Consider the following 13,533-nt stretch of genomic DNA (forward strand, 5'->3'; position numbering starts at 1 on the left):
GCAGTGAAGTGACAACCAATCATGCATATTGTAGCAGTGCTGGCTGCTGGCCATCCATCGCATCTCCCTAGGCCGACGACCACTCGGCTCACGGAGTCAGTCACGGGTCCCCTCCTAACTAATTTTTTGTTCAATTTACTGTTTTTATACCTTTTAGTTGCTCATCTTTTAGGTTTCAACACGTACTATGAAGCTAGGAATATGGAACGACAATGAATCTATCATATTGGGAAATAACGAAGATCATTATTAAGATGTTTGAAGTCGAAAAATATGTGTCTCGACACTTGTTTGCCTCTATAATTGCTAAATGAGTCTCTTTTCGAGGACCCGGATCCGAAACAAAGTCCATGGCAAGAGTGCTTGAAGATCTTATATCGGGTTATATGAAACATGCAATTGAGGCTGAACCAAAAATCGCTAAGTGGATATCTTGAACCTGATGTTCAAATATTATGGGTCATCGTTCAATAATGGGTGGTGAAAAGCGATGGTTCAAAATGTCTTAATAGAGATCAGATCCGGCATAAGTTTTACAAAATATGTTCCGCTATATAAATCAATTTGGCTAATGGCATGAATCAAAATATGCAGTTATGGGATCTGAAAATCTATAAAGAGCAACATCGAAATCTCATACCAATATGATCGTTAAGAGAAATGATCTCCCTATAAATATAACAACTCCTAGAAGGATTTCCCTTGAAGGAATATATGGTTATATGTTTGAATGCACCAAAATAAGTGAATTCCTTGGAAAGAATAACGACCCATATAAAAGACCCAAGAGATAAGAATGAAATGAGGAACTGAAAGGTATACCATATAAGCACATGCGCACTTCATGAGCTTTTACTATGGGTGTATATATACTTGTGATATAACGCGTTCTATACCTAAAGTTTTGGAATTAAAGTACCCTTTGAAAACCGATATGATATATTTGGTGTTACTAGCAATACTTCCCCGTTACGCTAGAAATACAGACTTCTGACATCTTACTATATATTAAAGATTCTCGAAGAATCCGTAGTCAATCCCAGAAGGAGTCACAACTATTATGAATCGTGAAAATTATAATGATATAAAGAATAATGATTGTTAATTACATCTCAATGATACGTGTCATTGCAACTTTGAAGTGCACAAATATGCATCCTGATGTATGCATGCTAGAATATAATAAATTCCTCTGCATTATTCTCTATCTAAGTATGTTCTTGAAGAATAGCGAGACAAATGTCATGAAGACTGAATATTGCGGAAATCTTGTAATCTCACTTGCACTATCCATGTCTATGTTTATTTCAAAATAATGGTTAATGTCATGGAAATGAATGACTTCAACAGATGTTGTCATCAGGGGGAGTATTTACAAGATATTGATTGTCATTCACGAGGCTTTGAAAGTCTCAAACAATGCCTAGAAGGTGTTATTCTAATTGTGACTTTTTAACCTCTGTTGAAGGCTCTACCGTGACACCATTTATGAAAGTGGGTTTATTGTTTATGTACGCATCATATTTTTACCTCACGAGTTCCAGAAGTAAGATGAGGTTAAGATTATGAAATGATCCTTGTAATGTATGCAATATACTTGTTAAGTCTCTATGTGCATATGCTTCCTGTAGAAAGCATTTTTGGCATAGCGTGACAGTTCTGCAAGGTTCAGGAGAAGAACTTCCCTAGAATAATAACCCTTAATCCGAATTCTAGAGATTTCAAATTGATATGATCTAGAAGGTCATAATTTGTTCTAAAGACATATGTTGTACTCTTTTTTTCCATGATGAGTTTTCCTAAAGTTTCTCATGTATGGTTTTTAATGAGGCAACAATGTGCAAATGCATTAAGCGACAATAACGTACTCTTTTCTCTATTCTTTTTTCCCACTGGGTTTTTGGATAGAGTTTTTGATGAGGCGTGAGTTTGTCATGGTATTAGCCCAAGGGGGAGTGTTGTGAAACAAATTATGTGAGTGGTTCATAATTACGTGAGTGGGCTTATACCGAATTAATTCTTGAAGCTCAAGAGTTATAACTGAAGAAGTTAAAGAGCTATCTTCTATCTATATAAGTAACCTATGTATTCACTATTCAAAGATGAATGAAGAGATGGCTCCCCTCACATACCTATGTCTCATTTGTGTTCTTGTATATTGTTCTTGGGGATTGAGAAAGGGAGACGGGATCTATCTACAACTTCCACACGTCTCATTCTTGGGATCGGGAATGAGAAAACAGATCTGACAATCCGTGAATAGCCCGATTCTAAACAGCTATTATCTTGGCTATTGTATTATTGTTTTATTGTAAATTGTAGTGATCAACACTGTCACAGCTCCCGTGTTGTGGCACCAAGGCCGCAGCTTTGAATAGCGCCCGTCTCTATTGGTGGATCTAGGATAAAATTTCATCGATGATAGTTTATCTTACTATTATTAATTCGAGCGACAGAATAATGCACAAGTGATGTTCTAAATACACTAAAGATGAACTTGTCATTCATAAATAACGATGCCTGGATTAAAAGACAAACCCAAAAATGGATAATAATACTGATTACACTACTACATTCCACATATTCGGTTTTGGGAGATGTGGAGGCCAAGGGTGACCAACAGGACAAAGGGAGAATCATGGTTGCGATAGGTGGAATGAAACAGGGACAACACTTAACTCAAGAGTAAATAGCCATTAACTCATCATACATATTCGATAATAATACTGATTACACTAGTACAGTCCACATATTCGCTTGTCACTGCATGCCCTCACCGCTAGGGTGCGTGGAGCCCATCTCGGTTAGCGAGTTGTATTCACAACTCTTCAACTTCAAGACCTGGATTAGGGTTCGGCTCTGCTAATGCCACCAACAGAGGTCGTGGTCGTGCATGCGGTGGTGGCCATGGCCAGGGACGACTGGGAGGTTGTTTACACCAGAATTTGGGAAGAAGGACGCAGGAACACAAAGCCTCCAAGATTGTGTCATCAAGGAATCGGTTGCATAAGGATCGACATCAGCTGATTCGAATGCGGTACTAGGATCGGCTTTCTTCAGGCAACATCAGCAGATAACGTCAATAAGCTATGGTTGGCGTCGGGAAAGAGATGTCGGACTCTACAAAAAGGGAAAGATTAGGGTCCAAGTTATCTTAAGTTAGGAGTGTTTCCTCTTATGCCAAAGATTGTAATTAGTCGTAATTAAGTAGGATTCATGCTTAGGTTCTGGGTATAAATATTGGACCCCAGCTATTATAAAGGACATCCAATCAATCAATACAAGTTACTTTTTTTCAGCTCTGTGCCAACCCTTAGGAGTAGGAGTAGTGTAGATCTCGGCGAGTTCTTCAACAAGTAGGGCTGCATCGGTCCGGCCGACCTCCGGCTTGTCTGTAAGTACCTCATGGCTTATACTTCTGTTTGTACGACTGCCTCGGTTAAGTTCGACCTCCACTGCGAGCTCTAGTATAAGCTAGTTATCGATCCTTATCTAGTTCAAGTACGGCTGCAACGATCCGGTCGACCCCCACTGCTCGAATTAGATTAAGGCCAAGTTATCGGCTCTACCTAAGGGTGACATCCTTCAGGTAGATTCATTAAGTTACCGATCTTGCTGATGTTCTTATTGTCATTAGTTTCAGCAGCATCAACCTGCCCGATCAAGATCAATCTAGATCGGCCTCAGATCCTTTTAATCCATTGTTTATCTTATCACATTGCAATAGTTCTTACTTTAAAGGATGGGTTACGTTTCATCGACTATTCTACTTCGATCTTGGTCGTGCATAGGACGCGGTTAAGGCATGTCTGATCTTGAGAAGGTTTACTAGCTAGTTGAATCCGGTCTATAGCTCGCTATCACGGCTGCACCGATCCAGTTGACCCCCAATGTTAGTAATTTAGATCGGAGGATGCTAGCTGGTAGGATTGCTTTCGACCAGACATGACCCTGGCCGTTTGCTATGCCTGCATCGGCTAAATAGTCGATCGCCTATGCCTTAACACCTACAACGTGTCTCCATGATTCTGTTATACATGAATAGATCTGTTTATTTTAAGGGTTTGATTTGTTGTTTTTATCATGGTTACCATCGATCCGGTCGAACCCCACTGTTAGAGATGACAGGTTAAGTCTGATGAGTTCATAGATTTATCCATGTTAAATAGTCGATTGTTCACATGTTATAGTCCCTTTCCCACCTGAATCGGCTATTTCAGCCGATTCGCTTGAGCTTTCACATATGTAGCATGTCTTTCGGAAAGCCTGTCAATGTATAGATGGTTTTACTGATTCTTTGGTTTTACTTTGTTATTATCATCATAGCTGTCATCGATCCGGTCGAACCTCACTGTTGATGGTAACAGATTAGATTCAGAGCGTTTGTAGATCCATTTATACGATTTGTTCGCATGTTATATCCTTTCTTGATAGATTCGTCGGCTCAATGTTTTATACTGGTTATATTTATCTAGCTGATGATGTTACTTATATTTGGGTGCGTTGTATTCGTTACTGTAAAATCAATTATGACCCACAAGCTCTGTAGTCCTTAAACAGCCGATTTCTTCGCGTATCGGCTATTTAGTCGATTTTTTCCATCTGGCTGCTCCCGAAGCGGTACACTTGGAACTGTCTAAACAAAACCAGCATGTTCCGCCTTAAATTACTGATAAACTTTCTCTCCTTATCAATTGCAGGTCAAATTAACTGGCACGCCCTCGGGAGAATTTAGCAGGGTTGACTGGTCCTATGTTGAAGCTAAGCGGATCTCTGGGCTCATCCTATGCAGATCCTTCCGGATTGCTATGTGTTGATATTTTCGTGTCGACAGAGGTCATTGCGGCCGCGGCCATAGTGATGCCTCGCCACATGGTTGCGGGAACGACGCGCCCCAAAAAGGAGGAGACCGCAGCTTCTACCACAACAATAGTCGTGTGTCTCCTGCAGATGATGATGATCATCCACTGGGTCAAGTGTGCTTCAAGAAAGACCACACCGCTAATCATTTCTGGCACAGCTTGTCTCTACAGCAACAAGTTCATACACCATCGACACCAACTGGTACACCGACACTGCTGCCAAAGATCACATTATTGGAGAATTCAAGAAGCTGACTCTCAAGAACAAGTATAACGGTGGTGATCAGATCCACAGTGCGAGTAGTGCAGGTATGCATATTAGTCACATTGGTCATACTACAGTTCATGCCCCAAATCATGACATTCATCTGAAAAATGTTCTATATGTCCCACAAGCAACAAAAATCTTGAATCTGTTCATAAGTTAGCTTGTGATAATTCCGCTTTTTTAGAATTTCACCCAAATTTACTTTTTGATCAAGGATCGGGCAACAAAAAATATAATCCTTAAAGGAAGGTGTCATAGAGGTCTATACCTGGTTCCCGTGTCATGAATAAAGCAAGCCTTTGGTGACACCAAAATTCCTTTGTCAAGGTGGCAAAATTGTTTAGGTCATCCTGCTCCAACGATTGTTAAGCATGTTGTTAGTAGTCATAATTTTCCTATAATAGATCAAGTGTCTAGTGACTTAGTGTGTGATACATGTCAGCAATTGCCATATCCAAAGTCATCTAGTGTGTCTCATTTTGCTTTGGAACTTGTTTTCTCTGATGTCTGGGGACTAGCACCAGAATTAGTTGGTCGTAAAAATATTGTGTGTGATTTATTGATGACCACAGCAAATTCACTTGGATTTATCAGCGAAAATACAAGTATGTAGTTTTTCATAAATTTCAAGAATTTAAGACCCTTGTTTGTTTTGAACTTTATTTAAGACTCTTGTTGAAAGGTTGTTCAATAGAAAATTCTTGCTGTTGAAATAAAACCTTGCTTCTCACGATATTACCGACTGTGGAGGCGAGTATCAAAAGCTTAATTCCTTACCGCTGGCGACCACGCCCACAGCCCGCCCTCTGAGCAGGACCGTGAAATAAAACCTCGCTTCTCACGATATTACCTGCTGAAGACACGACTACTGCTGCCAATACCAGCGCTGGGTTGGGCCAAGTAAAGGTTATGGGCCAGAAGCTAGATCCTCAAGCAACTGGGCCGCAAGAGAAGACCATAGGACTCGCAACACCAATTTCCCGTTTCGCAGGCCCAGAGTGGAGCAAGTTGCCTGACGGTGCTCGTTATCCAAGTCTGGTTATAGTGTATTTATTTACCGTTTCGTAATTGCACCACCCGGCAGACGTGAGTCTGTATTTACGTCCAGAGGGCTGAACCTACCACTACCAGACATTCGACTACCTGATGGCCACTTGGTATCAATATAATTTCATATCCCAATTAAAACCATCTACGTCCTTTTCGCTTACAAAATGCAGTGCAGTGCTTCTTCCATCAGATTGCGAGAAATAAGAACCTTATGTTTCCCTCGACGACTTTGACCTTGTGCATCCAACTCTACACCTAATACACACCGAACCATGATGCTTGCTTTACAATTTGATAGTGCCAAGTTGAAGTTGTGTATTGTTACCCACAAGTCTAGTTCATTGAAGAGGCCAATTCACAACGGACACAAAGTCAACCAAGCCTGATACTTCAGCCCTGACATTTTATTATTAATTATACTGTGCAATAAGCCAATAAATAATGCTCTGATAAGTTTTTTGCATCAATATAGTTGGATGGGCGATTAGTGGAACAAGACTCAAGCGTATATTACTCGTCAATTTGATTGTAGGAACTTCTATTGTATTGTCTAGGGTTGCATCACCCCGGCTGACATTTTATCATCGTGCCATAAATAATGCTCTGATAACCCTCAAACAGGTTCTTGTGGCTAGCCTCTTACATGATCAACGAGATATGGCGGAATCACTACTTGGTCAATTGTGCTAACAAGAAATCGGATTGGTGGCTCTGGTCAATTGGCTCACACTGGTTCTTGCAGCTAGCCTCTTACATCACACAAGTTATCTTGTTGTCTTTGTACATAGCTAGAGCGCCTTAGATAAAATGGCTTCTTACATCACACACGTTTCCTGTAGTGCATGTACATAATTAGTGATCCTCAGCACCACAGGCATCTTTAACTCCGTGCTGTAGGCAGCAGTACATGCTCTCAATAGTGAGTAGTATAGGCACATGGCCAACGTATATATATGAGCAGTTGAGCACATGAGGGAACTGCTCTTTGCAGGATGGCTCCGCATACAGCCAACCATGTCTAACCACCGGATATGGTGACAACTTGTACTAATAATTCTGTATCTGACCTACTTCCTCGGTCTCATGAAAGAGTCGTTATAGGACTCATGCTTATCAAACTTTCTTAAGTTATCTAGATTTGTAGAAAGTATTAGCAACATTTCTATCTCCGAATAATTTAATTACAAAAATGTTGGGAAAATGATCCCCAGCAAGGTGGAGTGAGAGTCTTCACCTGGGCGATTAGTGGAACAAGACTCAAGCGTATATTACTCATCAATTTGATTGTAGGAACTTCTGTTGTATTGTCAGGGTTGCATCTCCTGGGCTGACATTTTACTATCGTGCTATAAGTACTGATCTGATAACGCTCACCCAGGTTCTTTACAGCTGCTAGCCTCTTACATGATCAACGAGATATGGCCGAATCAATACGGTCAATTGTGCTAACAGCAAATCAGATTGGTGGCCAGTCAGTTGGCTCATGCAGGTTCTTTCGGTTAGCCTCTTATATCACGCAGGTTATCTTGTTGTGTTTCGACGTAGCTACAGCCTTAGATAAACACACACGTTCCCTGTGAATTCGATAAAATAATGGAATACTCATGGATGAAAGCAACAACAATATTCGTACGCTTGCAGATTCCTCTATGGACGTTGAGGTACAAAACGTGTGTGTTTCTTTAGGAGGCCTTTGGGGTTTTCAGTGGCGGGAGTGGTGCTGGCCTTTATGCTCCCAAATAATTTTATAGAGACGGTGCGATAAAAAAGCCATACCTTTGTCTCTTGAAATTATTTTTAGTTGTATATTGCATTTCACACGTCAAAGAAAGGATGAGATGCCACTTTTCTTTGTAACACATATGATAAATTGTAGTTCTTTTCGTATGAGCTCATAAATCGATTAACTTTATGTGAATACTGTAGATCTAAATGTCGTTTAAAATTTGTAGAGGCGTACACCTATATATATAATTCTAGAAGGATACATCGTGTATTGCAGCGGAACTTTCTTAAATTGCACGTCCCTCATGTGGTCAATCACCTGTTAGCTTTTTACCTTTGCCTAATCGTCAATTTGTGAGTGAAATTGCGCCATGTTCATTTAGTCTTGCAGATGATTAATCGATTCACCATATCTGCTTTCTTAGTCTTCTCTGAGATGAATTTGATTTTGATTTTTTTATCCACCGTGGATGGACCTGCAAGCAGCTGCCGATTTTCCCATAGGGTTGCTGATTCCCTTGGCATAAACATTGCTGATACAGGATGCTCTCACTACGTTAATCAGGCTCCTTCTTGTTGATTCCCATCCCAGTTTGCCGTTCTGTGTCTAGATCCTGACTCCATGGGAGTACTAACTACAATATGATCCGAGCACTATTTGGATCTCGAGAGTTCAGACCTAAAAAATGCTTCATTATATACTTGCCGGCATATATTAATAATGAGAAGAGAGAGCAGACCGTCAAGGAAGGCCAAGATAATAAATGGACTATTCACAATCTAGGAATACAACAATGAGACACAACTGGCTCCCAAACAGGACCGTGAAATAAAACCTCGCTTCTCACGATATTACCTGCTGAAGACACGACTACTGCTGCCAATACCAGCGCTGGATTGGGCCAAGTCAAGGTTATGGGCCAGAAGCTAGATCGACGAGCAACTGGGCCACAAGAGAAGACCAATTTCCTGTTTCGCAGGCCCAGAGTGGAGCAAGTTGCCTAACGGTGCTCGTTATCCTAGTCTGATTATAGTGTTTTTATTTACCGTTTCGTAATTGCACCACCCGGCAAAACATGAGTCTGTATTTACGTCCAGATTACACTGATACTATCACTGTCGGTTTTAGCCAAGAAACAACACTGATATTGGGTCATCACTGTCGTGATATAGTACAAGAAAAGTTTCATGACTTTCTTATATGATGTCCGTTGAAGACAAACTTTATATCAATGTTGTAGTACTCGACGAGATCTACAACATTGTAGTTCAAACATTTTTTTATTTAAGATCGTTGGATATCCAAATATACACCACAAGAGTTTGTAGAGTTAATATCAAAGGAGTCCATATTCTCCATAGTCATAAGTGAGTGTGCAGTTGTAGTTAAGAACCTCGGATGGAGAAGTGACCAAAACAAAAGTTGTAGATATTGAAAAGTTATGCAAGTTTGTAGTTTACAAGTTTCATATTTGAAGTCGTTATGATGTCACTCTGTTTGATTTGCAAGATTTCATAGAAGTGAATACCAACTAAAGGCATATGTTCCATAGTCATAAGTAAATGTGCAATGGCATTTGAGAATCTTGGATGGAGAAGCAACCAAAACAAAAGTTATACATCTCGAAAAGTTATGCAACTTTGTAGTTGACAACTTTTTTATTTGAAACCATTTATCTAACGAAAATTATGTTTGATTTCTCAAATTTAAAATTTGAATTTTTCAAACGACCTTGGATGGAGAAACACCCAAAACAAAAGTTGTAGATCTCGAAAAGCTGTGCAACTTTGCAATTGACAACTTTTAAATTTGAAATCATTTATCCGACAAAAATTACTATAGAATTTTCTCACATTTGAAATTCAGATTCTTCAAATGACATCGGATGAATAAATGACTAGAACCAAAGTTGTAGATCTTGAAGAGTTATAAAACTTTCTAGTTGACAACTTTTTCATTTGAAATCGTTTAGGGTCCCAAATACTCATTTCAAAATCAGATGAACATAAAATGGCTACGACGAATATCTCATTTGGACACAAGCATCTCACAGGTGGAGTGGTTAGGGGCCGAAGACGCGAAGCAAGAGGTCAGGGGTTTGAGCGCTGATGGCCGTGAAGCGCGCATTTTTCGCGTGAAAAATCGCGTGACTTGACACTTGCGACGCGTGATTGAGTGACTGTCTGGTGGGGTTATCTCCCCCGGTATAATTTTTTTCCCTATTTTTCAGCCCATTTTTATGATTTCCTAAAAACCACATCAGTGTCGTTTTTTTTTTGTCACAATGTTTTTCAATCTTCGACAGGCAATGGACGATCAAAGGAAGAAGATGACTGTTTGGATCTTCAATGCACTCTTATTTTTTAGAAGTCATTTCATGTTTGCCCTTTGGTAAAGCTGTTGTTTTCCTTGATATATATATGATATATGAGGCACTCTCTTGAGTGTCTTTTTCAAAAAAAAAAAAAGAGAGAGGGAGAGAGAGAAAAGTGACACAAGTAGACACCCATTGCCTCCATGCTCTTCTCTATGTATTGTTTCCATGAATTCCTTTCAAACCAATTTCCTATGCTGCGGTTTCGTTCAAGCTAACACTTTTTTGTTAAAATAAACCAGTTGCAGCTCGGAGCACCATTGTCTCAACGGTGATCCCTGGACCAAGCCCTAGCATGACCCCAATGCCTCCTGCCAGTTCCAGCTCGTCATGCTGGCGCCGGAGCTCATCCAGCACGAAGATCACAGAGGCGCCCGCCAAGTTGCCGTACTCGCTCAACACGTGCCTACTCGCCGCCAGCTTCCCTGGCGCCAGCGCCAGCGCCGCTTCAACGCTGTCAAGGATAGCTGACCCACCGGGGTGCACCGCCCAGAAGAGGTCATTCCAGTTCGAGCTACCACCTGATCCGAGCGTGCCGATGACGGCGTCGACCAGGCACTGTTCTACATGCTGCCGCAGCAGTGCCGGCATCTTACGGGATGGGCAGAACACGAGGCCGTCTTCGGTGAGTTTCCCCGCTGCGGCGTCCTCGCTGTTGGGCACCACAGTCTGGGAAGCGGACACCATCGCGAAGAGCGGGTGCTCAACGCCTGACATCTGGTGGCCACTAGCATGCCCACCGGTGCCGCTGCTGACAGAGCCAACGATGACGGCGGCCGCGCCGTCGCCGAACAAGGCTTGCATGATGAGGGTCTCGGGATGGTCCTCATGCGGCGCGCGGAAGTTGATGAGCGTGTGATGGGCAGCAGCCACTAGCACGCGGGCGCCATGGTTGTTCTCAGCAATGTCCTTGGCGACACGGAGCGCGGCGGAGGCCGCAGAGCAGCCATTCATGTACATCATCGTACGCTGCACCGTTGGGCGGAGACCCAGGAGTGACGCAAGCTGGAGGTCAGCGCCCGGCATGTGTGCGCCTGAGATGGTCGAGAAGACCAGGTGGGTGATGTCGGCAGCTGGGCGGCCCCACTCTGCAATGGCCCGCGCAGCCGCGGCCGCGGCGAGCTCTGGCACGGTGGAGGCCAGTATGCTCTGCCGGGCGTCCAGCGACGGCAGCGCGCGGTCCACCAATTCTGGGTGTTTGAGCAATGTGTCCTCCATGTCGTGGAAGTAGCGCTTCTTTATTCCAGATTTTTGACCTACACATGCATGTACAACCATAAAACTCAGCCAACATTTTGCCAATTTAGTTTTTAACCCAAGAGAGAAGCCACAAGGAGATCCAAGCAGGGTAACTAAAAGGAAACCAGCACATCAAGCTCTCACATATCCTCTCCATCTTCGCCTTGAGCTTGCTGAGGTGCTCGGATTTGGTGACGCGGAAGTACCAATCGGCATACTCTTCCTGTGGCATGCAGCTAGTTGGGTTAGCCGTGCCAATGGCGAGCACGGCTGCACCATGCGCCTGCCGACCCTTGGCCTCAACGGTGGCAGTAGGCAGAGGGATTGGTGCCTGGGTTGCTGAGCAGCGCATGCTGAGAGCCAATAGCAGCACAGCAATTGATATGTGAAAACGTAGAATGAATGCATGCACACGAAACAATATGTAATCTCCAGCTAGACAACTTAAGGAATAAGAGAGTCGTAGCTAAATACTATTTAGAAGCCATTTCTAAATATGTATTTTCATTCAATAAATTTTGCTCCAAATTAAACCTGTTAATGCAGCGGCCTGGAGCATCAAAATGGGGGGACGGGATCACTGTTGTGGTGTCGAGTCGAATATTGCCGCGGCCAAATCTCCACTGCCTAGCCGTGTTGGGAGAGGAGGGGGTGGTGGGCGTCAGAAAGCGCCATGATAGCACTAGAGGAGTGGCGTTTGACATGAAGGGCAACTGGTAGTACAGCAGATAGCTCTCAGGTGAACTCTGTAAGTTTGTCCAGCACAGGGTTTCCTGCCATTATATAGCCAAACACCACGAGGAAACGGATGGTTCCAGCTGACAACCAATGCAAAAACTGTAGGAAGAAGTAGCGTTCCATGCATATTCTTTTGTGGTTTAGAAGGAATGTAACATGAAAATATTGTAATAAGAGCATTGTGATGGCTGGGATACCATAGTGTATGGTATTTTGCTGCTTGACTTAAGTCCTGGACTTTAATGGCATGCAGTTGCGCTACTACAAAAATGTTTTCCATAGACGTGCAAAAATCCTTTCTAGAGGCAGCCTGCTTGTGAAGAGGTCTCTGTTAATCTCTTTTTTGTGTGAAGGAAAGGGGGACTTATATTATCTCTTTTTTGTTAAAATACATGTTCCTGGATGGATCAGATGCGTGAAAATGTGACTCACTTCTCCCCACGTGCTTGAAACTGAAACACTCCACGTTCGTCTGTGTGCGTCTCGCGCGACGCTAGCATACGCTCACTGATTAAAAGCTTGGTATGAAAAGCATAAGGGGGCAGGCGTTGATGGTAGAAAAACAGAGGACAAGCACTATGGGACAAACGGATGCCCAGCTCCGTGAATGCTTTCGCTCTGCTTTTTTTTTTGTTTGGGCGGGGCAAATGTAGTCAGTCTGATCCACTTCAGCCAAGGTCTGATCGATTTTTGGTGGTGGTAGCTATCACCCGTGGGTGATAGAAAACACAGGTGGTTTTGGACGATGCTTGCTATCACATGTAGTTCAAGTTCGTGTTATTTTTCTAAAACCACGTAGAAAATCATTTATACCTTAAAAATAGCAAATCAATTTGGAAATCCTGGAAAGTCCTAGACATCACTACTTAGGTTGTCTAGTTCATGTCAAAATTGTGACGGGTCCATAGGAATCATGTAAACTATAGTTATTAGGATTTGTATTTTAGAATCATGTCAAGTACTTACAAGCATTTCATTGGCTACCGACCACCAAGAAAATTCAATGTTCCCAAAGAAAATGATCAATTACTTAATGGTTTAGAATAACACCTAGGAAAATGGTAATTTTCCTTGACAGGTTGAAATAACACGGAAGGAAATAAATAACCATTATCCTTGACTGATTACCTGTACACTCAATGAAAAGTTTAATTTCCTTGAAGCTGCTTTGAAACCGCCAAGAAAATGTCCATATTCATTGACGGTTTATTCCAACCGTAAAGAAATACATATTTCCTTAAAGGTTCACAATCACAGCCAAGAAAACAACAGTTTC

The 13,533-nt window shown here is 42.1% G+C and overlaps 1 protein-coding gene across 1 annotated transcript; it reads right to left on the minus strand.

Moving 5' to 3' along the window:
* Positions 1-10,508: 10,508 nt before the first annotated feature.
* Positions 10,509-11,871, minus strand: LOC136532970 (bisdemethoxycurcumin synthase-like). Its single transcript, XM_066525541.1, has 2 exons — positions 11,664-11,871; positions 10,509-11,536 (listed from the first exon to the last, which is right to left on the minus strand). Exons 1-2 carry the CDS (start codon positions 11,869-11,871, stop codon positions 10,509-10,511), a joined length of 1,236 nt encoding a protein of 411 aa, XP_066381638.1.
* Between the last annotated feature and the right edge of the window lie 1,662 nt (positions 11,872-13,533).

Source organism: Miscanthus floridulus, unplaced genomic scaffold, assembly GCF_019320115.1.
Source record: "Miscanthus floridulus cultivar M001 unplaced genomic scaffold, ASM1932011v1 fs_753_3_4, whole genome shotgun sequence".
NCBI lineage: Eukaryota > Viridiplantae > Streptophyta > Magnoliopsida > Poales > Poaceae > Miscanthus > Miscanthus floridulus.